The sequence below is a fragment of the Hemiscyllium ocellatum genome, chromosome 16 (genome assembly GCF_020745735.1).
Source record: "Hemiscyllium ocellatum isolate sHemOce1 chromosome 16, sHemOce1.pat.X.cur, whole genome shotgun sequence".
NCBI lineage: Eukaryota > Metazoa > Chordata > Chondrichthyes > Orectolobiformes > Hemiscylliidae > Hemiscyllium > Hemiscyllium ocellatum.
Window position 1 is genome coordinate 34,685,581 of NC_083416.1, and position 22,968 is coordinate 34,708,548.

A 22,968-nucleotide genomic window follows, 5' to 3' on the forward strand; every position below is an offset into this window, starting at 1 on the left:
TTCAAATAATCTGGACATAGGAGGACAGTTAATGGCGTACCTTCATGTAAAGGAGTGTGATAGGGATATACCAGGCAACTACAGAGCAGTGAGTCCAACATCTGTGATAGGAAAGTATTGGGGAAATTTCTGAGGGGCAGAATTATTCTTCACTTGGACAGGTAAGGATTCAATTATAGTCAACAGGGCTTTGTTAGGGGAAAATCACACCTAACAGATGTGAGGTAACCAGTTGTGTAAAGTAGGGTAGAGGCATAGAGTCATAGAGATGTACACAATGCAATCTACATGGACTTCAATTAGGCTTTTGACAAGGACTTGAATGGAAAATTGGCTGAAAAGGTAGAAGCCCACGGAATTCAAGGAAATTTGACAAATTGGATCCAAAATAGAGAGGTGACAACCTAGTGCTATTATCATTGGACTGTTAACCCAGAGACCCAGGTAATGTTTTGGAGACCCTGGGATAAGTCCCATCACAACAGATGATTGAATTTGAATTCATTAAAAAAAAACCTGTAAGTAACAGTTTAAGGATAACCATGAATCCATTGTCGATTGTCAAGAAAAACCCACCTGGTTCACTAATGTCCTTTCGGGAAGGAAACTGACATCCTGAACTAGTTTAGCCAACAGAGTCTAGATTAGAGTGGTGCTGGAAAAGCACAGCCAGTCAGGCAGCATCCGAGGAGCAGGAAAATCGACGTTTTGGGCAAACGCCCTTCATCAGGGCTGAAGACAGGGAGCCTTCAGGTTGGAGAGATAAATGGGAGGAAGATGAGGCAGGGAAGAAGGTAGCAAAGAGTACAATAGGTGGATGGGGGTGGGGATGAATGCGATAAGTCAGAGGGGAGGGTGGAGCAGATAGGTGGGAAGGGAGATTGGCAGGCAGTACCGGTCATGGGGACAGTGCTGAGCTGGAAGATTGGAACTAGGGTAAGGTGGGGGGAGGGGAAATGAGGAAACTGGTGAAGTCCACATTGATGCCCTGGGGTTGAAGTGTTCCAAGGCGGAAGACGAGGCATTCTTCCTCCAGGCGTCAGGTGGTGAGGGAGTGGCGGTGGAGGCGGCCCAGGACCTGCATGTCCTCGGCTGAATGGGATGGGGAGTTGAAATATTGGGCCACGGGACGGTGGGGTTGATTGGTGCGGGTGTCTCGGAGATGTTCCCTAAAGCACTCTGTGAGAAGGCATCCAGTTTCCCCAATATAGAGGAGGCCGCACTGGATATAATAAATGATACTGGTTGATGTGCAGGTGGAACTTTGATGGATGTGGAAAGCACACAATCTCATCTCCTCACGAGGAGAGCTCCCACCCACAGTTTCCAACCTCATAGTCTGGGAACCCTGCACCATCCAATTCTACCTCCTTCACAAGATCCACAAGCCTGACCACCCTGGCCGACCCATTGTCTCAGCATGCTCCTGCCCCACCGAACTCATCTCTACTTGCCTCGATACTGTCCTATCACCCCTACTCCAGAAACCCCCCACATATGTTCGGGACACCACCCACGCCGTCTACCTCCTCTAAGACTTCTGTTTCCCTGGCCCCCAACACCTCATCTTCACCATGGACTTCCAATCCCTCTACACCTCCATCTGCCATGACAGGGGCCTCCAGGCCTCAGTTTCTTCCTCTCCCAACGTCCCCAAAGGTACCCTTCCACCGACACTCATTCATTTGGTTAGACTGGTCCTCACCCTGAACAATTTCTCTTTTGAATCCTCCCACTTCTTTCAGACCAAAGGGATGACTACGGGCACCCATATGGGCCCCAGCTATGTCTGTCTCTTTGTCGGCTACATAGAACAGTCCATCTTCCGTAGTTACACCGGCACCACTCTCCACCTCTTCCTCCGCTACACTGATGACTGCATCGGCGTCACCTCGTGCTCCTGAGAGGAGGTTGAGCAATTCATTAACTTCACTAACACATTCCACCCCGACCTTAAATTCACCTGGACCATCTCTGACACCTCCCTCCCCTCCCTGGACCTTTCCATCTCCATCAATGAAGACCGAATGAACAATGACATTTTTGACAAACCCACTGACTCCCACAGCTACCTGGATTACACCTCTTCCCACCCTATCTCCTGCAAAAATGCTATCTTGTATTCCTAATTCTTCCACCTCTGCTGTTTCTGTTCCCAGGAGGACCAGTTCCATCACAGAACACAGCAGATGTCGTCCTTCTTTAGAGACCACAATTTCCTTTCAACGTGGTTGAAGATGCCCTCCATCATATCTCATTCACATCCTGCACTTCCACCCTCAAACCCCAGCCCTCCAACCGTAACAAGGACAGAACCCCCTGGTCTTCACCGTCCACCCTATCGATCTTCGCATAAATCGCATCATTCGCCAACATTTCTGCCACCTCCAAACTGACCTCACCACCAGAGATATATTTCCCTCCCCACCCTTTTCTGCAAAGACCATTCCCTCCGTGACTACCTAATCAGGTCCACACCCCTCAGCAACCCACCCTCCCTTCCTGGTACTGCAGGAATTGCAAAACCTGCACCCACACCTCCTCCCTCACCTCCATTCAAGGCCCCAAAGGAGCCTTCCACATCCATCAATGCCATTTATTGTATCCATTGCTCCCAATGTGGTCTGCTCTACATTGGGAGACTGGACGCCTTCGCGTACAGTGCTTTAGGGAACACCTCTGGGACACCCGCACCAATCAACCCCTGTGGCCCAACATTTCAACTCCCCCTTGGCCGAGAAAATACAGGTCCTGGGCCTCCTCCACCGCCATTCCCTCACCACCTGACGCCTGGAGGAAGAACGCTTCATCTTCCACCTCGGAACACTTCAACCCAGGACATTAATGTGGACTTCACCAGTTTTTTAATTTCCCCTCCCCCTACCTTACCCTAGTTCTAACCTTCCAGCTCAGCACCATCTTCATGACTGGTCCTACCTGCCAAATCTCCCTTCCCACCAATCTGCTCTACCTTCCTCACTGACCTATCACTTTCATCCCCACCCTCATCCACCCATTGTACACTTTGCTACCTTCTCTCCAATCCCACCCTCCTCCCATGTATCTCTCCAGCTTGGAGGCTCCCTCCCTTCAGTCCTTATGAAGGGCTTTGGCTGAAATGTTGATTTTCCTGCTCCTTGGATGCTGCCTGACTGGCTGTGCTTTTCCAGCACCACTCTAATCTAGACTGATTTCCAGCATCTACAGTCGTCACTTTTGCCTAGTTTCGCCAACATGTGACTCCAAGGCACAGCAATGCTGTCGAGCTTTAACTGCCTACTGGGCAATTAGGAATGGGCAATAAATGCTGACCTAGCCACTGACACCCTCACCCAGTGAATGAATTTTAAAAAAAAATTGGCTTAGTGGCAACAAGAAAAAGAAGTGATGGTCAAAGGTCATTTGGGTGACTGAAAGCCTGTTACAGTGTTCAGTGCTGGGACCCTTGCATTTTAAAAAAATGTACATTAATGATCTAGTTACAAATGTAGGAGAGAGTGTGCATGGAAAGGGTCAGGAATCTAACAGGCACAGCAGATAAGGGGACAACGATGAGAAGCAGAGCAGTCCACTTAGGACTGAGGATGTGGTATTTTAATGCACGCAATATACGAAACAAGACGAAATTGTTGTGCAGACTGAAATTGGCACGTACAATCTTGTAGGTATCACAGACACATGGCTGCAAGGGGACCAGAGCTGGGAACTAAGTAATCAAAGGATATACGCCCTATCAAAAGAACAGAGAGATGGGTGGGGACTGTCTTATTAATAAGAAATGAAACTAAATTGATAACAAGCAGTGGGAGAGAGACGAAGGTGTAGAACCTGAGTTGAAAAACCGCAAAGGTTAAAAAAAAGGAGTTATATACAGGCCTCTAATGAAGTTGAAGGCGTGCACTGTACCTTTGAGTGAGTGTGAAGGCTGTTTTGACAGTGAGGGTTTGCAGGCAACTGCCATGTGACTGACTAGCAGTCTCAGAGTATATGGAAAATTGAAAATATGTAACATTTGATTGTAAACTTGATACCTCAGATGTTTTGACTACCATTTGAATTTAACCAGTTTAAATTATGCTCTAGGATACTAAAACCCAATCAAATTTGAATTTTACTGTTTTAACATCGAACCAACGAGACAATCTGATGTTTGGGATACACATAACTGGCATTTCGAGAGTTAGCCAGAGAGCCAGCACGACCTGTCATTGAGAGATTGCCTGAAAACACACACTATCAAAGGTACCTTTACCATTTGAAACATCTTTGCAGCAGAAGACCGAAGACGACGCAGGGAGATCTACAAACAGAGGAAGGCAGACGCTGGAGACAACAGCCACTGTCTGAAAATTAAGTTGCTGTAATTTTAATTGGGGCTTTTATTGGATCAGTATAGTATTAGAGTGGGAAGTAGATAACAAACCTTTCAGAGAAAGGAGGCGTAGATTTGTAAATAGTTGTTGGTTAATGTTCACTTTAAGAGTTAAAGAATAAAATTGATGTTTTTTCTTTAATAGTGGAACTTTGGTAGCGAAGGCTCTCTGTCACTCACACTTTAACAGATTAAGAAGAAAGGTGAGCTTTTCTGTGTTTGGTTTAATTAGCAGAAGCGTTTACTGTCATACCCCAGTAGTCAGGATGTGGGGAATAAATCAGCAGATCAGAAGGCATGCAAGAAATGCACTATTACAATAATTATGAGGGACTTCAACATTAAGCTGGACTGGGAAAATCAGGCTGGTCGCAAATCTCAAGAAGAAATTTGTGAAATGTCTATGAGATTTTTTTTGGAGTAGCTTGTAGCAAAACCCATGAGGGAGCAAGCTATTCTGGATTTGGTGATGTATAATGTGAAGATCAGTAGGAAGCCAGAAGATTGGGAAGCCTTTACAAATCAGCAGATAATAACTAAAAAAAGCAATTGGGGCGGGGGGGGGGGGGGGGGGGGGGGGGGGGCAGGAAGGCAATGACATTGCAGGGTAAGATAGCTAGTAATATTAAAGATTTTTATTACATATATAAAAAGCTGAAAGAAAGGCAGGTAGAACTTTGGATTACTGAAGAATGAGGCTGGGGAAGCAGCAACAGGGAAAAAGAAATGGCCAGCCAAGCAGCCCCCCAAAAAATTGGTTTCATCTAATCCTGAAGTGATAAGTTGGTAAAGATTAGTCAGGGGATGATGGATGAAAGAAAGGCTGTTATTGCCCATGTTTGGAATCCCCTACAAATACTTAAGGATCTCAAGGTTGAGCACCTGATTTAAATGCACAAATAAACTTAATTGACATCATGCACATCTACAATGAACTTCAACTCACATTCTTGCATTACTGGCACTATAGTTTGAATTTTGATCTGTGTACAGAGATTATACAATAAATAACTATGATTTGCTATTTTTCAAAATGCTGAGGAAGGAAACAATATTTCTTTGTTATGATCATGAAATGTTTGCCTACGTTAGTCACCACACTTCAAAATAAATGCACAACTTCCTTTTTTAAAAAACTTTGTAATATTTGAAACACAAGGGGGTATAACAGGAATGAAAACCTTTCTTCATGGAATTCATCATCACTCAATTTTAAAATCATAATTTTGCAAACAGCTTCAAATAAATATGCATATTATTTGGGAACTATCTTAAATTTAGCAATAAACATGCGTTGAAATGACTGAACTGAGTAACAACTCTATTCCATATCACCGATCACCTATTGCAAATTCTACTGCATGATCTTCCATGAGTTCAAACTCATGGTAACATATACAGAAACAAATATTTCTATTTAACACTCAACTAAAGACAAAAAAAAACTGCAGTACCTGTTATCCAGTTATGTGCATTGTGCAAATGGGGACAGTTATAAATAACTAGGTATTTGATACAAGGAAATACTTCATTTACGGCTTTCATCCCAATGTCTGTAATGATACCAGGATTCTCAACCACATCTGCCAAACCATGCTTCACTAATTCAGTATTTGTCATCTTACCTGGAAACAGAGAAAATATGCATTAGTAAATCATAAACTAGCATAGTTGGAACACAGACAATTTTTTTTTTACTTCCATGCATTTAATATCCATGTTTATTATGTTAAACCGAAAACCCATAAAAGAATCATTGGCAAGATAGTCAATTTAACTGAATTATACACCATTGGTGAATAGCTCTGTTCTGAATCACACCAATGAAGTGCCAGTTTTAAAAAGTAGATAATTTCAGATTCTTACATTGCAATAGAAATTCATCAACATATCCAAGGTGCAGGGTTTCAAACTGGGGAAATTCCAGCTCTGCCATTTTTAGTGCTGAGAAAACACCATCTTTGGTTAGCGAAGGTTGAATACGAACTTCATGTAACCTAAAGCAAGTAGAACAGAACAGCTCAAAATTGTCAGGTTACTGACTTCTTAAAAATACACTTGTATACTCCCATTTCTACAAATAAGAATCCACCAGATTTTCAAAAGGACAAAGGTCGCAAACATTGCCATGCTGTGCAGCTTATTTGTCTTCCTGTCCTTAGATAAAATTATACACTCTTCCTACTGCCATCATTTTCCTTTCATGTTGCTGCATATATCCAATATTTGGGGAGTCTTGATTATGCCAGTCCTCATTGTAATTCCCTTAAGTATGCAATCTTGCATATTAAACAAAAACCTCATTGTTTTTGCTGATGTACAAAGCTACAAAATGAGCATTTAAACTCTTTCATTCATTTTGGAAATATTCTCAAATGTTCAAAATGTTGAAAGGCTTCAGAGATTTAAATTGTGCACAATACCATCAAAAATATTTACTAAAGCAGCAGCTCTCAAAACCAAGTTGCCAATGAAGTACTTGAGCAAAAGACCCTACAAATCCTATCTCACCTGCCTTTACTCTCCACTGGGTAAAAATCTCATTAGAAGCGCACTTATTTGAAACATTCTAAAAATGTATTAAAATTAGAAAAAAAATTCTGAGAAACAATTATTGTGCATTCATATTAATTTAATAAAATTAACAATAATATTATTTATAAAACTACAGTGTTGTTGCTTGCACTTATTACAAGTCTTGCCATGCACAGGGGGAGCCTGTCAAAATATGCCTCTACCGCAGTAGAGAGAATGGGGGTTCTTGCCTGGTTCCCTATATGGGCTCAGCAACAGTACTTCATTGTCAGTGACCGACATTTTGGACCAGCCATGAGTCTACACTTGAGGGTACTGACGGATAATTTGAGAACCACTATAATAAAGTAGTACATAATAGACATAGCCTTGAGATTAAAGGAGCAGTTGCTACATGAAACAAAATTAGCTAAAGAACAGAAAGCAAACAAATTGTTTTTCAGAAAATGTGTTGTGCTGTTTCCTGGGTGGTTTGTGTAAGTCCACTGCCTTTTTTGATACTTATGAAGTATACTTGAGCATACAGGATATAAAACTTTAAAAGTTTGATGAAACAAAACTCAATGTAACAAATGGTGGTACATAGACATGTATAGGGAAGACCGATGTGGCAGATGAAATGTGTGAAGTGATTAATTTTGATGGCAAGAATGAGACAATTTAAACTTGTGAAAATTTAAAGACAAGGTGGAGGATACAGACACCTGGGATCTATGTTTGCAAGCCTTTAAAACATGGCAGGCCAAATTAAAGATTCAGAAAAAAGTAGGTTCCTTGCATTTATAAATAGAGACAGAGGACAAAAGCAACCAGTATCCTTTGATTAGGCCAGTAGGCCTGACTACATTCGATTTACCACCTCCCTCCTCAGTATCCAAGGTCCCAAATATACCTTGCAGGTGAAGCAGCATTTTACCTGCACTTCTCCCAATTTAATCTACTGCATTTGCTACCCACAATGTGGTTTCCTCTACATTAGGAAAACAAAGCAGAGACTGGGTGACCACTTTGCAGAACATTCGGGTTCTGCACACAAAAAAACCCTGAGAGCTTCCAGTTGCTTGCCACTTTAACATACCACCTTGTTCCCTGGAAAACATTTGTGCCTCATGTTTGCTGCAGTGCTCTAGCGAAGCCAGCTCACAGTGAAAGACCAACACCTCATTTTCCATTTGGTGATCCTGCAGCCCTCTGGACTCTATCAAATTCAATAAATTTTAGGGCCTCAACTCTCCCTTGTCCTAGCCCCACGCTATACACACCAGGTCTTGTTATCACATAATGTCATTACACACCACCTATTGCTAGCCAAGTTAAAAACCACTCAATGCCAGGTTATGGTCTAACAGGTTTATTTGGAAGTGCAAGCTTTCGAACCCACTGCTCCTTTGCCAGTGAAGGAGCAGCACTCCGATTAACCAAATGAAATCCTCTCCGCCCATGTCCTTCAGATAATCAGGGTTCCTCCGTACTTCCAAATAAACCGGTTTGACTATAACGTGGTGTGTGATTTTTAAACTTTCCCACCCCAATCCAACACCAGCACCTCCACATTATTGTTAGCCTCTAATAATCTCCATTCACAGCTATTCACCCTCCTCGCTAGATTATTGACTCCTTTGTCTGTCCAACTGTTCTTCTCTCCCTTTGGGCTCTATCCCTCCCTAATGTTTACTCCTTATCCCTCTATCTCCTGCACATAAACTAACATTTTCCAACCTACCATCAGTTCTGAGGAAGGGTATCAGACCAGAAACGTTAACTTTGATTTCTCTTCACGGACGTTGCCAGACCTGCTCAGCTTTTCCAAAAACATATGCTTTCGTTTCGCAGTTTTGTTTTTTTTTTCTTTTGATTAGGTCCTGGTTCAAGTTGGTACCAGATTTGTTCAATGCTAGGCAAGATACTTACAAGTCATAGGGAGGGTAATGGGGCATTTGGCCTACTCCATGCCAAATCATTTTCTGCCATGACCCCATTTCAAGGTTCCAGAACGGTTGCAACCGGTGTGAGGTCAGGGGTGCATGGTTGCCTTGGAGCCTCCAACCCCAATTGGGCTCCCAATCTCTATTATGGGAAGCCATGTTCAAATCTGATTGCACAAACCAATTAAGCTTTAGATTTCTACTTTTTCTTTAAGTTATCATCTTTGACACCATAGTATGATCAATCAGGATGGAAGTAACAGTAAATCAGAATATCCACTTAAAGTTATCCCAGATCTCCTCTGTTAATCATCTAAACCAACATATTTAAATAAATTATGAGCATGATATCTAATTTTAAATTAAACTAACAATAGAATTTCTCATTCAGCAGTACTTCCAGAAATCATGCATCGTGAAGAGATCTAAAAGTTTGCCAAAAACATTTGACAGGATATCAAGAAAATAAGAAACACCTTTAGTTCAACATCACCCGTTTTCAGCAAAACCAATCTCGCCAAGAATAAAAAAAATGCAGTGGAATCATTGTTTAATTCTTGGACATTTGTGATAGCTTTCCATTTGCTTCTTTGGGTGGTTGCAGAAATAGCTCTCTGAAAAATATTACTCAGGAGAAACACAGCCTTTATGTTATCTGATCTATGCAACTATGAAATGAGGCACAGTTCAGTCGCCCTTCAAAACTTTCAGCAACTAACTTCATATTAACCTTAAGCACCATTTGCACGATTCTTTTCGCATTCAAGTCTAATTGCTTGTGTAAAGTCTAGATGGTAAAACTTTATTGGAGGTTTCTTCTCTAGTACATGATGGTTTTCTGATGCAAAAAGCACTTCCATACTCACTTCCTACACACACAGTACATTATCTTACTCTGCACACTCAACTTATTCTGGTTGTTTATGGACCTCAGTTTTGAGCCATCAAGTTGAGCATTCAATATTTAAACTTGTCAGCACTTTTTCCTGCAGGTTCCACAATTGTTGCACATCGCCACTAACTCGACTCCATTGGGTAACTGGCCTGTGAATGTGATAGCTTGGCCCTGTGCATCATAAACCACTCATCTTACACTAAATAGCCATTCAGCAGGTACAGGTGACTTTGTTCACTTGTCAACTGCACAGAATTAATTCCACTTAATCATGATGAACAAAGTTGAACAATTTGATCGCAATATTTAACAAGTACAGTTGTACCGTAATGATCCACTACCTCATCCAGGGGCTTTTCCACTTCCTATGAACATTTTGTAATACACCAAATCTCACTAATTACATTCTGTTTCAGTCAAGCTTATACGATGTCTCAAAGCTCTCAGTATTAGCACATACCTCAGCTTTGATGAAAACCCATCTCTCTGCACAGTAAATATTCCAACATTCAGAAAGGGTGGTACTAATCAGAAAATGATACCTTTTAAAACTGAAAGGCTACCACACACTCCAGGAGGCAATTTGGGTTTTGTATAGACTAACTGATGGGAGCTATATCATTCAAACATTTGGAGTGAATTCTTTGCATGAATTGGCTTTACTAAGGAAGTGTCAACTTGCAGATTACGGCTTAGATGAGTTTTCACAATTTTATCAATCATAGTGAGTCTATTCCTGAAAAGAATATTCATGACATACATATTTCACATGGCTCTCAAATCATTGCAAATTCTGCTTCAAAACTCCTCACTGGGTAGCCTAGATCTGCACTCTGTTTTTCCATGACTTTCTCCCTAATAATTATCTCGTCTTTGAGATCTATCATCATAGAAAGATTGTAGAGAATGTAGTCACTTCCTTCTTTTCATCTGTTATTCGCACAACAGCTCAACAGCTTGGTGTACTTGTCACTAACCTGCTACTTTGCTTGCTGTTTGTCAAGTAGGGCAAGGAAATTCCTACACAACTTTAATATGATGGTTCTTTTTCCTTTCTTGTTCTTATTACCTGATGTCATTACTACTTTTGTTTAGGATTCCTACTGTGTGGAAACAGACTATTTTAGCCCTACAAGTGCACACCAACCCTCCTAAGATTATCCCACACAGATCCATTCCCCTACCCTATTACTCTACATTTCCCCTGGCTAATGCACCTAACCTGCACATCCCTGGACACTATGGGCAATTTACCTTGGCCAAATCACCTATTTTGCACATCTGTGGACTATGGGAGGAAACCGGAGCATTTGGAGCAAACCCAAACAGACACGGAGAGAATGTCTGTGGAGCTTGCACAGTCACATGAGGCTGGAATCGAACCCAGGTCCCTGGCACTATGAGGCTGCATTGCTAACCACTGAACCAATGAAAAGAAACTGAGGTTTTGTTAAGGAGATACTCTAATTAAGTAAACTGCAAAACCACCGCCTTCCTAAATCAGTTGTCTTATGATCTCAGTTTAATTTGTGTCTTTTTCAATCAAGGATTTATTCAAAGGCAAGGTATAACATTAGCAAGAAACTACATCAGTACTTACTTACTCCAGCTAACTTACATGGAAATACAACACTTTAGTGGCCTCAATATGTTGACATTGCCAAAAGCTAAGGAATACTTTTTTTAAATGTCACGTCAATCTTAACACTTAATACATCAAGGTAACAAATTTAACCAATTATTGTGGGTGTGCCTACACCAAATGGATTATAGTGGTTCAAGATGACAGTTCACCACCACAAGGACAACCTGAGGATGGGCAATAAATGCTGGCCTAGCCAGTGACGCACACACTCCATAGAGGAATAAAATAAAATGTATTCCATGTACTGTCAAAGATCAAGTGCAGCACCAGGCAAAAGAGTCCACAAACAACCAATTCATGAAAGCATTAAACTTCCTGTGAGCAGTATAATATTTTCAGAATTATCACTATCTTTATTCTGTTATTGATTAGTTCTGAGGTCCTGACTATTCTGTTTTGCGATGTTTACTTTAAGTTTGTTCATTAGACATTCCTGGGACATGTTTGTCTGTCATTACTGTTTCAATTTTGCTTCCTACTTTAAAGATCCATTAAAAAGGTGACCTCATCCTCTGCCTGTTTTTAATCTTTTCATTGCATTGTTGCAATGTATACAGCATCAGGGCATTTTGAAATTGCATAATTTCATCGAATCCTCTATTCTACACTAGTACGAATTATTCCATTGCTTCCATGAAAAGAGGGAAACGATCATGGCCGCAGGAACATTTTTCCCAAGAAAGCAGACAGTCTCCTTCTTGAAGAACCTTATACAAGTTAGGTTTAGAAGCCAGATCATATAAAGCACGCCTTGGAGCAAGCACTGATCAAAAGGATCGCCAAATGAAATTAAGGAAATCTTTTATACAATTATTTCATGAAGTGTTCTTCCCAAAATGACAATCTCTGCTCTGAAGCCTAATGAAGCTTAACCATGCCTCACAGACATTTAAAGGGTATACCCAAATCTTCAAATAGCTGGAGGTCAGATCAGACCTCAAAAGATTCAGGGACCTCTTGAAAGTTCCAATGCAATGATTATAGTGCAATTACCCATGAAATTTAAACATCTGAAGGACAATTTTCCAGCATATGGAAACTTCCAAAGAGTTCACAATTCAGTTAGATTCAGAGACTGGTGGGTTCTAACTTCCAATTAGCTGCCCAGGAAATATCAATGGGACTAAAATTTGCTTTTACTATTGGCTAGCTACAAAACTGATCCCCAATTAGAATTCCCGCTCATTTCTTTCTGGCTGCACAGGACTCTCTGATCCATGCATGGCAGTGACGTCCAGAATCTGAAGTCAATGCCACAATCCATGTGCTAATGACGAGGAACTTTTCACACTGACCATACAAAGACAGGTATAACCCCAACTCAATGGGCGACACGGCGGCACAGTGGTTAGCACTGCTGCCTCACAGCGCCTGTAGACCCGGGTTCAATTCCCGACTCAGGCGACTGACTGTGTGGAGTTTGCACGTTCTCCCCGTGTCTGCGTGGGTTTCCTCCGGGTGCTCCGGTTTCCTCCCACAGTCCAAAGATGTGCGGGTCAGGTGAATTGGCCAAGCTAAATTGCCCGTAGTGTTAGGTAAGGGGTAAATGTAGGGGTATGAGTGGGTTGCGCTTCGGAGGGTCGGTGTGGACTTGTTGGGCTGAAGGGCCTGTTTCCACACTGTAAGTCTAATCTAAGTCTAATCTAATCTAATCAATGCCCTTTTCTTTCCACCTCCCCTCAACTACCTAATCTCCCCAACGTACTAACCATCACCTTTCTTGCAAATTTCATCTTGGAACTCTTAAAAAGGGAAAAGCCTTCATTCCTGTCTAATTGACAGACATCCAGATCACTAAATACTTTGATTTAATTCTTACAGGAAGCAAAACCAAGACCATATCTTAATTCCTTTTTTGGTAAGAACGCCACCAGGTGTCTACATCATTCAAAATGCTACGCCTTACTGGAAGTCAAGCCCCACTATTCTCAACATTGTCAGAAAATTTGAAGATTGTGAAACATTTGCAACTTTCCCCAAGTTACCTGTCATCTTAGTTCCAGGTTGACAAAAAGCATGGATCTATTTTCTGTACTTAAAAATTACTAGTTATTACAAGTAATAAAATTCTACCTATTGCGAAACAACTGAACTATCATATAACTATTAGTTAAAACACTGAACACCTTATAAACTCCTTATACATACATGCACAAGAATAAGGAGGATGCAATGAGAGGGAAAACTGAGAAAACAGTTCAGTTGTCTCTGTTCACAGGATCTGCTGAGGTATTTCTTGTGCTGACCAGAATGGTGCTTCGCGACCTTCCCCTTTTAATTGCTTGCACTGGTTTGCAACAGCACACCGTGGCAGTCTCATTCATAAAAGGCCTCTGACTTATTAATTAAAAATCCAATCTTACAGCAACTGCTGGAGAAAAAAAATAAACTCGAGATAATAGAAGTTTTCTCTGCATCTGGTTCCCAGCCTCAAGCTACTCAGTTATCTGAGAACCAATTACATTGCTGTAGACAGGCAGAAAACCTTTGCCATCAATAATTGGTTATTAGTTCACAGGCCAATCAGCGACATGTACCAGCTCCATTTCATCTGCAAATTACACTTCAAACTACTACTAAAAGCAGCAGCAGTGCAAAATTTTCACAGTCAGCATCAGACTACTTGCATCCAAAATATACAGCAAACCTCAGCAATCCCAGTTACTTAAAAACTGTTCTTTTCTAATTTCAGTCCACAATCAAAAATATAGAAAAGACAAGACATTATCTTTACAATGACATAAAACAGAAGTAGGAATGTGCCATCCAACCCTTTGAGCCTGTTCCAACCATTGAGATCAAGGCTGTGTAATTTCAAAATTATTTTCCCACACTATTCCCATATCCCTTAAAGAACATTAGAAATCATAATCAGTCTTGAACACACTCAATAATTGACTCTCCCAAGTATTCTGGGCAAGTGATGAAATTCCTTCTCAATTCAGTCAACATGGCCTCCCCCTTATTGAGACAGATACAGGCACCACTTTAAAAAAAGGACTCAATCACACCGTTGGAGTGTACTGAAGACCACCAAACAGTCAGAGAGAAATGCAAGGGCAAACATGTAGACAAATTCCAGAGAGAAGTAAGTGATGTGAGAAGGGATTTCAACTTCTCCACTATTAACTGGGATGGACAAAGAATGAAGGGTTTGGGGGTGTGGGGGGAGCTCTTAAACATATCCAGGAAAGCTTTTCAAACCAACGTGTACAAAGTCCGATCCGTATTAGATCTGATTTTAGAGAACAAAGCTAGGCAAGTGGAAGTAAGTATCATTGAGGGAACATTTCAGTAACAGTGATCATAACACAGTAAGAATAAAGGTAGTCATGGAAAAAAGACAAAGATGGACCAGGAATAAAAGCGAGTGGGAGGCAGGCTAATTTTAACATGAGGGAGTAAATAACTGCAGATGCTGGAATCAGCACTGAAAACAACAAATGATAAGGATCACAATGGGTCACACAGCATCCAAGGAGAGTTAGCAAGCCACGTTATACAGCCAAAGTGAACTGGGAAGTTTTGGTGGGTACCGATGGTCAAGATGCATGGGAGCATGAAAATATTAGTGGATAAAATAAAAGAAAACCTAAAAGGCATGCTATAAGTACATTAGGGGTGAGGAGATAAGCATGGTCCATTGGAAAGCAAAGTGCCAAACTGTGCGGGGAACTGGAATATGTAGGTGAGGTTTTAAAATGAGTAGCTTGCCTTAACTATAGCAGACAGAGCAGTAAAGTGGAGGAACAGGCCTTTTGGCCCACCATGTCTGTGACAATCATTATGCCATTCTAAACTAATCCTACCTGCCAAAGGTGATCAGGTATAGATATCAGGGAAGAGGACTTAAGATATACTTGAACAAATCACAATCAAAGAAGAGGCAATACTAGCGATTTTCGAAGACTTAAAATTGGATACGTGTCCAGGCCCAGATTAGGTATATTGCTAACTGCTGTGGGAAGCAAGTAAGGAGATATTTTCAAATCCTTCCTGGCCACAACAGAGGTGTCAAATGAAGGGGAAGACAGCTAATGTGGTATCACTCTGAGGATCAAATCAATCTTCACTTGGACAGGCAAAAATTAATCAAGGATAGTCAGACTGGCTTCATCAGGGGAAAGTCATGTCTGACAGTTTGACTGAGTTTTTACAAAGAAGTGGCTTGGTGTGTACTTTTTTAAATTAAGGTTGGTACAGTTGATGTAATCTACATATTCTTCAGTAAAGCTTATGACATGATGTCACATGGAAGACTGGTCAAGAAGGCTGCATGAATGTTGCCTTCTCTGGATCCTCCTCCCTGCAAGTGACTATATAATTCATTAACAACTTGCAGTTCGAGAGAAAACAGAGAAATCATGTCCCCATGCACATAGGTGATCATTCTCCCTCCCTGCAGGGCCTGGAATAAAGATGAAGGAGACAAAACTATATTGCGTCTCTGAGCGTTTTGCTTTGACTGCGGTGGGAATGGGACAACAGGGGGTTTCAAAAGCAGTTAAGGGAGAACCTTTCTACCCATAAGGCAGTGAGAATCTGGAACACTGTCCGAAAGGTGGCAGAGGCAGGAACAATCACAATATTAGCCAGTTTATAGCTCAGGTTGAGGTTCTGTATGTGAGTTTGCTCACTGAGTTGGAAGATTCAGTTTCAGATGTTTCATTACCATACTGGGTAATGTCAGTGAGTCACCATTGAAACGCTGGTGTCATGTCCCACTTTCTATTTATGTGTTTAGGTTTCTTTTGGCTGGTGATGTAATTTCCGGTTCTTTTTCTCAGAGGATGGCAGATGGGGTCCAAATCGATGTGTTTGTTTGATAGAGTTCTGAATGAAATGCCTTACTTCTAGGAATTCTCATGCATGTCTGTTTGGCTTGTCCTAGGATGAATGTGTTATCCCAGTCAAAGTCGTGTCTTTCTTCATCTGTATGTAAGGATACTAGTGATAGTGGGTAATGTCCTTTTGAGGCTTGTTGATGTTCATGTATCCTGGTGGCTAGTATTTTGCCTGTTTGTCCAATGTAGTATTTAATACAGTCCTTGCAAGGTATTTTGTAAATGATATTCATTTTGCTTGCTGTTTGTATAGGGTCTTTTAAGTTCATTAGCTGCTATTTTAGTGTGTTGGTGGGCTTGTGGACTACCATGTTGCCAAGGGGTCTGGGTAGTCTGGCAGTCATTTCAGAGATGTATTTGATACAGGGGAGAGTGGCTAGGGTTTCTGGTTGGTTGAGTCCTCTGTAACTACAACCAGGAAATGTCATGCCAAAGAAAAAAAACTTTACTTACCAATGTGACATACCATGAAAAGACTACAGGACAACAGATGGACAGAATAATGGCAAGTAGATTTTAGTGCACCACAGTACAACGAGCCATAGGCATTAGACAGCGGCAAACAGAAAACGAAGAAAACTAAACCTGCAGAAAAAACTAGACAAACTCACAAAAGAACAACACAGAAGTCTGGATAAAAAAAATTATCAGACCAACCCCTAACAGACACTAAAAAAGCCGTCTTAGTAAGAGAATTAAAATTACAACTTCAGCAATGTGGACAAAAAAGATTTCTTATCAGCATCAGAATGAACATTGAAAGACAACAAACTCTCAGCGTAAACTCAGCAAACCATGAGACAGACAGATGCACCAACATTAAGCAGGAAAAAGGAAGGAAACACAACACACAAGGAAAGCACTAGAAGGACTCAAAAAAGTAACACTACCTGCAGGCAAACGGACATTTTAAACAAAACAGATGATTACGAGAAAGCGAATGCACTGTTTGCAGATACTGACACTTACCAACAGGTGGTGACAGACCCAACCCCATAACTAGAGAACCGAACCTCAGCCTTACACAAAAACACTTAAGAAATCAGGAGAATTAAACTAAACAGACTTACAACAAATGAAATCAGACTAATCCAACACATAATGCTTCTATAGACTACCCAAAATTCACGAACTAGGACCCTCCGCCAGACTCAGTCTCACTACTTGGAACACCTCTGTACAGACTAGCCAAGAAACTCCACAAAAGACTGAAACACTTAGTAGAGGACTCACATCACTTCATTCGTTCCCCCCAAGAATTCCTGAAAGCCAAAGACACCAAGATACAAAAACAGCCCGGTTCACATCCATCAACATCAACCTGGCCAAAAGATGTTGACTACACCATTAGAAGAACCAAAAACACAAACACCAGACACTGCCAACTTCAATAAAGACAACATTGTCAAGCCTCACCACCCACTTCACTTTCAATAACAAGACCTAAAGGCAAACCAACAGAATACCCATGAGATCACCGATATCAGGTTTCCTAGCAGATGCAGTAACAAATAGCTCTGCCAACCAACCAACCCAAACTTTGGATCCCCTATGTGGATGACATCTTTGTCATTACTAAAAGTAACAAATTAGAGGAAATCTTCAAGACTATCAATAATATCCTTGCTGGCATAAAATTCACAAGAGGATGAAAACAACAACAAACTGCCATTCTTAGATGTCACAGTAGTGAACAATCAATGGGGAACTTCAAACCAGCATCTATAGGAAAACAACACATACGGACCAAATGCTGAACTACAGAAGCAGTCATCCAAACACCCTCAAACAAAGCATTAGGACATTACTTCAATGAGCCACCACACACTGTGGCACAGAGGAACTAAGCAGAAGAAAATCACCTATACAGTGTATTCAAGAAGAACGGGTAGCCAATAACCATCGTCTGCCGATTTCTCAGCAACAAAATGCCATTCTACCCTACATCAAAGATATCTCTGAAATGATTGCCAGACTACTAAGACCTCTTGGCATCATAGTAGCCCACAAACCAACCAACACACTTAAACAGTAGCCATTGAACTTAAAAAGACCTTGTACAGACAACATGCAAAATGAACATCATTTACAAAATACCTTGCAAGGACTGTATTAAGCACTATATTGGACAAACAGGCAGAAAACTAGCCACCGGGATACATGAACATCAACGAGCCACAAAAAGATACATGACTCACTATCACTAGTATCCTTACATACATATGATAAAGGACACCACTGACTGCGAAAATACATCCACCCTAGGACAAGCCAAATAGATCAAACATGAAAATTCCTAGAAGCAAATACATTGAGTTGGACCCCCATCTACCATCCTCTGAGAAAAAGAACAGAAATGACATCACCAACCCAAAATATAAATAGAAAGTGGGACATTACACCAGCGCTTCACCAGAGGCTCACAGATTAAGTTACCTGCATGGTGACAAAATGTCTTAAACCGTACCTTCCAGCTCAGTGAGCAAACTCACATCCAGAACTATCACAATAATTAAGTAGCATTTAGAGGAATATTTGAAATGCCATAGCATAGGATCAATAGGGCATTAATATTTAAAACACTTTGGAAATTTAGAGGACAAAGGAAGGGATGTAGCCAATGGTTAGGAAACAAAGTTTGCAGTGGGATTTTAAAAAATAAATGACTTTGGTTTCCCAATATCTAACTCAAAAAAATTCTGCTTATTCAATAATGGAGAGTTCAGAGACTAATCATAATAATTTTTCTACTCAATGAAAAATCAATAATATGGGATGATAACTTCAGGATCAGTACTCGTAGATATTTTGGGTAAAATGTTCCAATTTTCTTTTCATGTAAAAGATCATTATAATGCAAGTGAATTACTCCAAGTAGCAATGCTAACATAGTGGGTTAACTAGATAATAAATTGACGGTGGGATTAAAGGGGGACAGGAGAAGAAAACGCAACACGAGACAAAATTCCAGTGGTTTGGTGAGGCCTAAACAATTAACTAAACAAACAATTTTATTCTATTACCATAATCTGTAATTATATCATGTTGAGTTAGCATTACTTAATTCCTGGAACGTATCAAGTCATACTTAAAACTAATTTAACAGAAAACAAGGCTCGATCTCATCTTTGTTTCCCAACTGTCTTTATTATGAACATTAAAATGTACAGAAACTTCTTACCCCCTAATACTTAAAAGTCTTTCCAATCTCTGTTTTTATAAGCTACTACTTGACGTAGGCATTCGGCTTTCATTTTTCTTTGTCTGTTTATTATCCAAGGACCTATCCTGTTCTGTACTTTCACAAAGAGAACTAACACTTCTTTCTTTCACAAATTCGCTACAATTTTCTGAAGGAAATTAAACAATACAAAGAGAATCCTATGCAACTTCACAAATCTTTCAACTTGCTGGAATAATATGTTAACTAAACAGTTACTTTGAGGTTAAAAGCATGTAACAAAAAATTTATATAAAACATCAGAACAGTACTGAAAAAGAAATAAATTGTTGGGAACTGACCCTACACAAATCATATTTCCCACTACCAATCACTTGAATATTCTTCACTCTCACTGTATCCAAGACGTATTTGCTAACCTTTAAATTCAAATTAGAGATAAACTTGTTATGGTGTTGTACTCTCTGGCACTGTCTTCCATAGATGCATCTTATTCAAACTAATTCATTTAATACACCTACAAGGCATTTATGACATACATTGCATAAACTCACCTACGAGCAGCAGTGATAATGAGGTAGCCAAGGTCCACTTCTAGTGCATTTTTGCATGCTCCAAATACAATGGTATGTAGATTTCTGAAACCACCTATATTAAGAAAAGTTTTTTTTTTAAAAAAGGCCCAATTCAATATAAGCATAAGTACCGGCTCAGCTATTTATATTCTTTTTTTTGATCAGGTCCTTCTAACCTTTCGACCCTAGATCATTTTAGTTCTTAGTTCACTCTCAGTCAAATTCCATCTGTGCACCTGGATAAATGGACAACAGATCCTGCTGAGTAATTGCTTTTATGTATTGGACTAGCTTACGTCTCCACAAAATCTCACTTCAATCTTCAAGAGCTGTAGAGCATCATGTGAGACTTCATTTAATGCAAAAGTGAATTTATTACGTAAATGGAGAACGAAGATAATCTAACATTAATATTGTATATTTATAGTAGTTTTACTAACTTGGATAAAAATACAAGATTGCGACTTATGTTAAATTTCAAAGCATTTATTTTAAGAAAAATGGAATACAACATCAAAGATGCAAAAGAAAGATGAACAACAGATCAACTTTTTAAAAAATACATTTCATGCAAACAAAGAAAAAATGGAAAGAATGTAATAATGGGCAGTCACCTATTCTGCACTACTCCTGAAGTAATTCATGCCAAATGTTTCTATAGAATATCAGTACAGTTCTTCAACTTACAAACTTGAAACTTACGATTTTCTGACTATTCAATCTAATATAACTGCCCTTGTTTTATATTCCACAAACGTTTGCCTGACCGCCTGGATTTTAATTTATTGATTTACAAAATTCAAAAAGGCACTGTCAAATAAAAATAGGTCAACCATGAATTTTGTACAGATTTGAAAGTTCGGTGCTAGACTTCCCTTCAAAGCTGCTATTGACAGGCAACTATTACAAACTTGTCATATTCAAAAAGAAGATCAGTGCAAAAATTTAGTTTGAAATGACTGGCAACATACAATAACTTCCTTTTATTTGAAATAAAATGCAGCCACTAAATCAAAACTTGTCATATTAACCTATTCTCAAGCATAATGAAAAGTCACATACCTGATCTGGAGCTGTCTTCAACTACATGTTGAATCAATCCTCCAAGAAAAGGTACACGAACTAGTTCCAAATGCTCCAAGTTCCTGGCTGAAGCTAACCCAGTCACTAGTGGAACATATTTTAAGGAATTGGTGGGACCTACAAAATGCAACAAATCAAATGTATTTGTTAAAAATTTTCTTCATATTGTAAGCACAAATCATGCTTTATTTCTGACTACTTGTGGTTTAAAAAAAGTGCAAGTATAGCGCATTTTATGAACTTGAAAAATGGCTTAAAGAAATAACCAATTTATTTGCATAACAGCATCTATGTTGAAAATACTCTTCTTTTGTACCTGCACAATTCCGCATTACAAAAGTGCGTAAACTGACACACAGAAAGTCTTTAAAAGGCTGAGGTTTGGTTAGTCGAACCCATTGTAAATACAGGTGTCTCAACATTGGGACACAAGGAATTTCAGGAACATTCACTCCTAAAAGAAAAAGAAATTTAAACTAAATCAATTCAAAATAACAGGAACATTTCAGCCAAGAGATTTTGAAACTAAAATCCCTTTTTTCTCCACTGCAAACCAAATGCATAAAACTCTGCTTACCAACCAGATGGAGTGTTTGTATCTTGACTCCTACTGGAATTGTTAGTTTGTTTTCTGGAGGGATTGGGAAAGCACCATTACGATTTCGAAACTTTCCCAAGATCTGGACCTGTGGCATGTAATTCCAGATGGCTTCTACTAATTCTAAATGGGAAGTTTCTACACCCTACCAAAAAAAATGATAAAGGTACTGAGGAAACAAGAATTTCATATTTTACTTAACAGCCAGAGAGCTCACTAAATTTACAGATTTGCATAGTCCCGAAATATAAATATAAAATTCTTGAAACTAGATTATACAGTTGAATTGACTTAAATTAATGCAATTTCTCACCAAATTTCTGGGAAGTTCATTCAGGAACTTTTGCAGTGGAGAATCTGATATTCTGCTAATTTTTTTTGTTATAACTAATCTAGCAGGGATTATTTTGAATCTAACAATTAACTTACTACACCTTAATACTTAACATTGAAATATAAAATCAACTATTAAGATATATTCTTGAAATTTAGATGTGGTTTATTCAAAATATTTGTCTTGACAATAGTAGTAGACTAAATGATAAAGCCTCATCATATTAGTTTTCAGCTTGCATCTGAATTCTGGCAGCTTTAGTTATCTTTACGCAACAGCAGACCAAAGCAAAGCAATCAGCATTAATTAAAAGTTGGCTCCTGGAATCAAAATTAAAATGTAAACCAGCTACAATTTATTGTTTGAGTAATAATGTGTGCAAAACAAAGCAGATGCTAGAAATTTGAAATTTAACACATGCTGAAAATGCTCCATAGATCAAGCAGTATCTAAGGAAAGAGAAACGGGATTAATTTTTCAGGTTGATGACCTTTCATCAGATATTACTTGACCTGAGTATTTCTAGCCATTTTTTATTTGAATAATGAAATCTGGAAATAGTATATAATCTTGATTCAAGAACTTGTAATATTACTTCCAATACTAAAACAACTGCCAACATAGTCTAGGTTTAAAAATGCTTCATGTTCCATATGCTAAACACTACTGCTCCATTAAATGTATATAAGACAACTAGATGCATCGAGAATGCTACTAATTTCATTGGATGTAGGTGCAATAGCACACATAATATTGGGTGCTGTGTTTGGATTTTTTTTATTGCATTAAACATTCTCACTAAAAGAACGTAGTACATGTGATTACTAGATCATAAAATACTTTTGGTGTTTTTTTAAAAAAAACTTGCTTAATAAGGTTTGGGCTCTTGCGGTGCAGTGGTAGGGTTCCTACCTCTCGGTCAAAAGGTGGTCCCACCTACTCTGAGAGCACAGAGAGGTTTCAGGTCTCACAGCATCTCTG

At 39.6% G+C, this 22,968-nt stretch overlaps 1 protein-coding gene across 1 annotated transcript in view; it reads right to left on the bottom strand.

Annotated features, from left to right (window-relative positions):
* fbxo38 (F-box protein 38) overlaps nucleotides 1-22,968 on the bottom strand; it is a 71,595-nt gene that overhangs the window by 37,482 nt on the left and 11,145 nt on the right. Inside the window, exons 5-10 of the mRNA XM_060836775.1 lie at nucleotides 21,633-21,798; nucleotides 21,372-21,509; nucleotides 21,035-21,172; nucleotides 19,952-20,045; nucleotides 6,239-6,369; nucleotides 5,827-5,997 (exon numbers count right to left, since the gene is read on the bottom strand). Of these exons, the coding sequence (XP_060692758.1) occupies nucleotides 5,827-5,997; nucleotides 6,239-6,369; nucleotides 19,952-20,045; nucleotides 21,035-21,172; nucleotides 21,372-21,509; nucleotides 21,633-21,798 (838 nt within the window). The remainder of the gene's footprint in view (nucleotides 1-5,826; nucleotides 5,998-6,238; nucleotides 6,370-19,951; nucleotides 20,046-21,034; nucleotides 21,173-21,371; nucleotides 21,510-21,632; nucleotides 21,799-22,968) is intronic.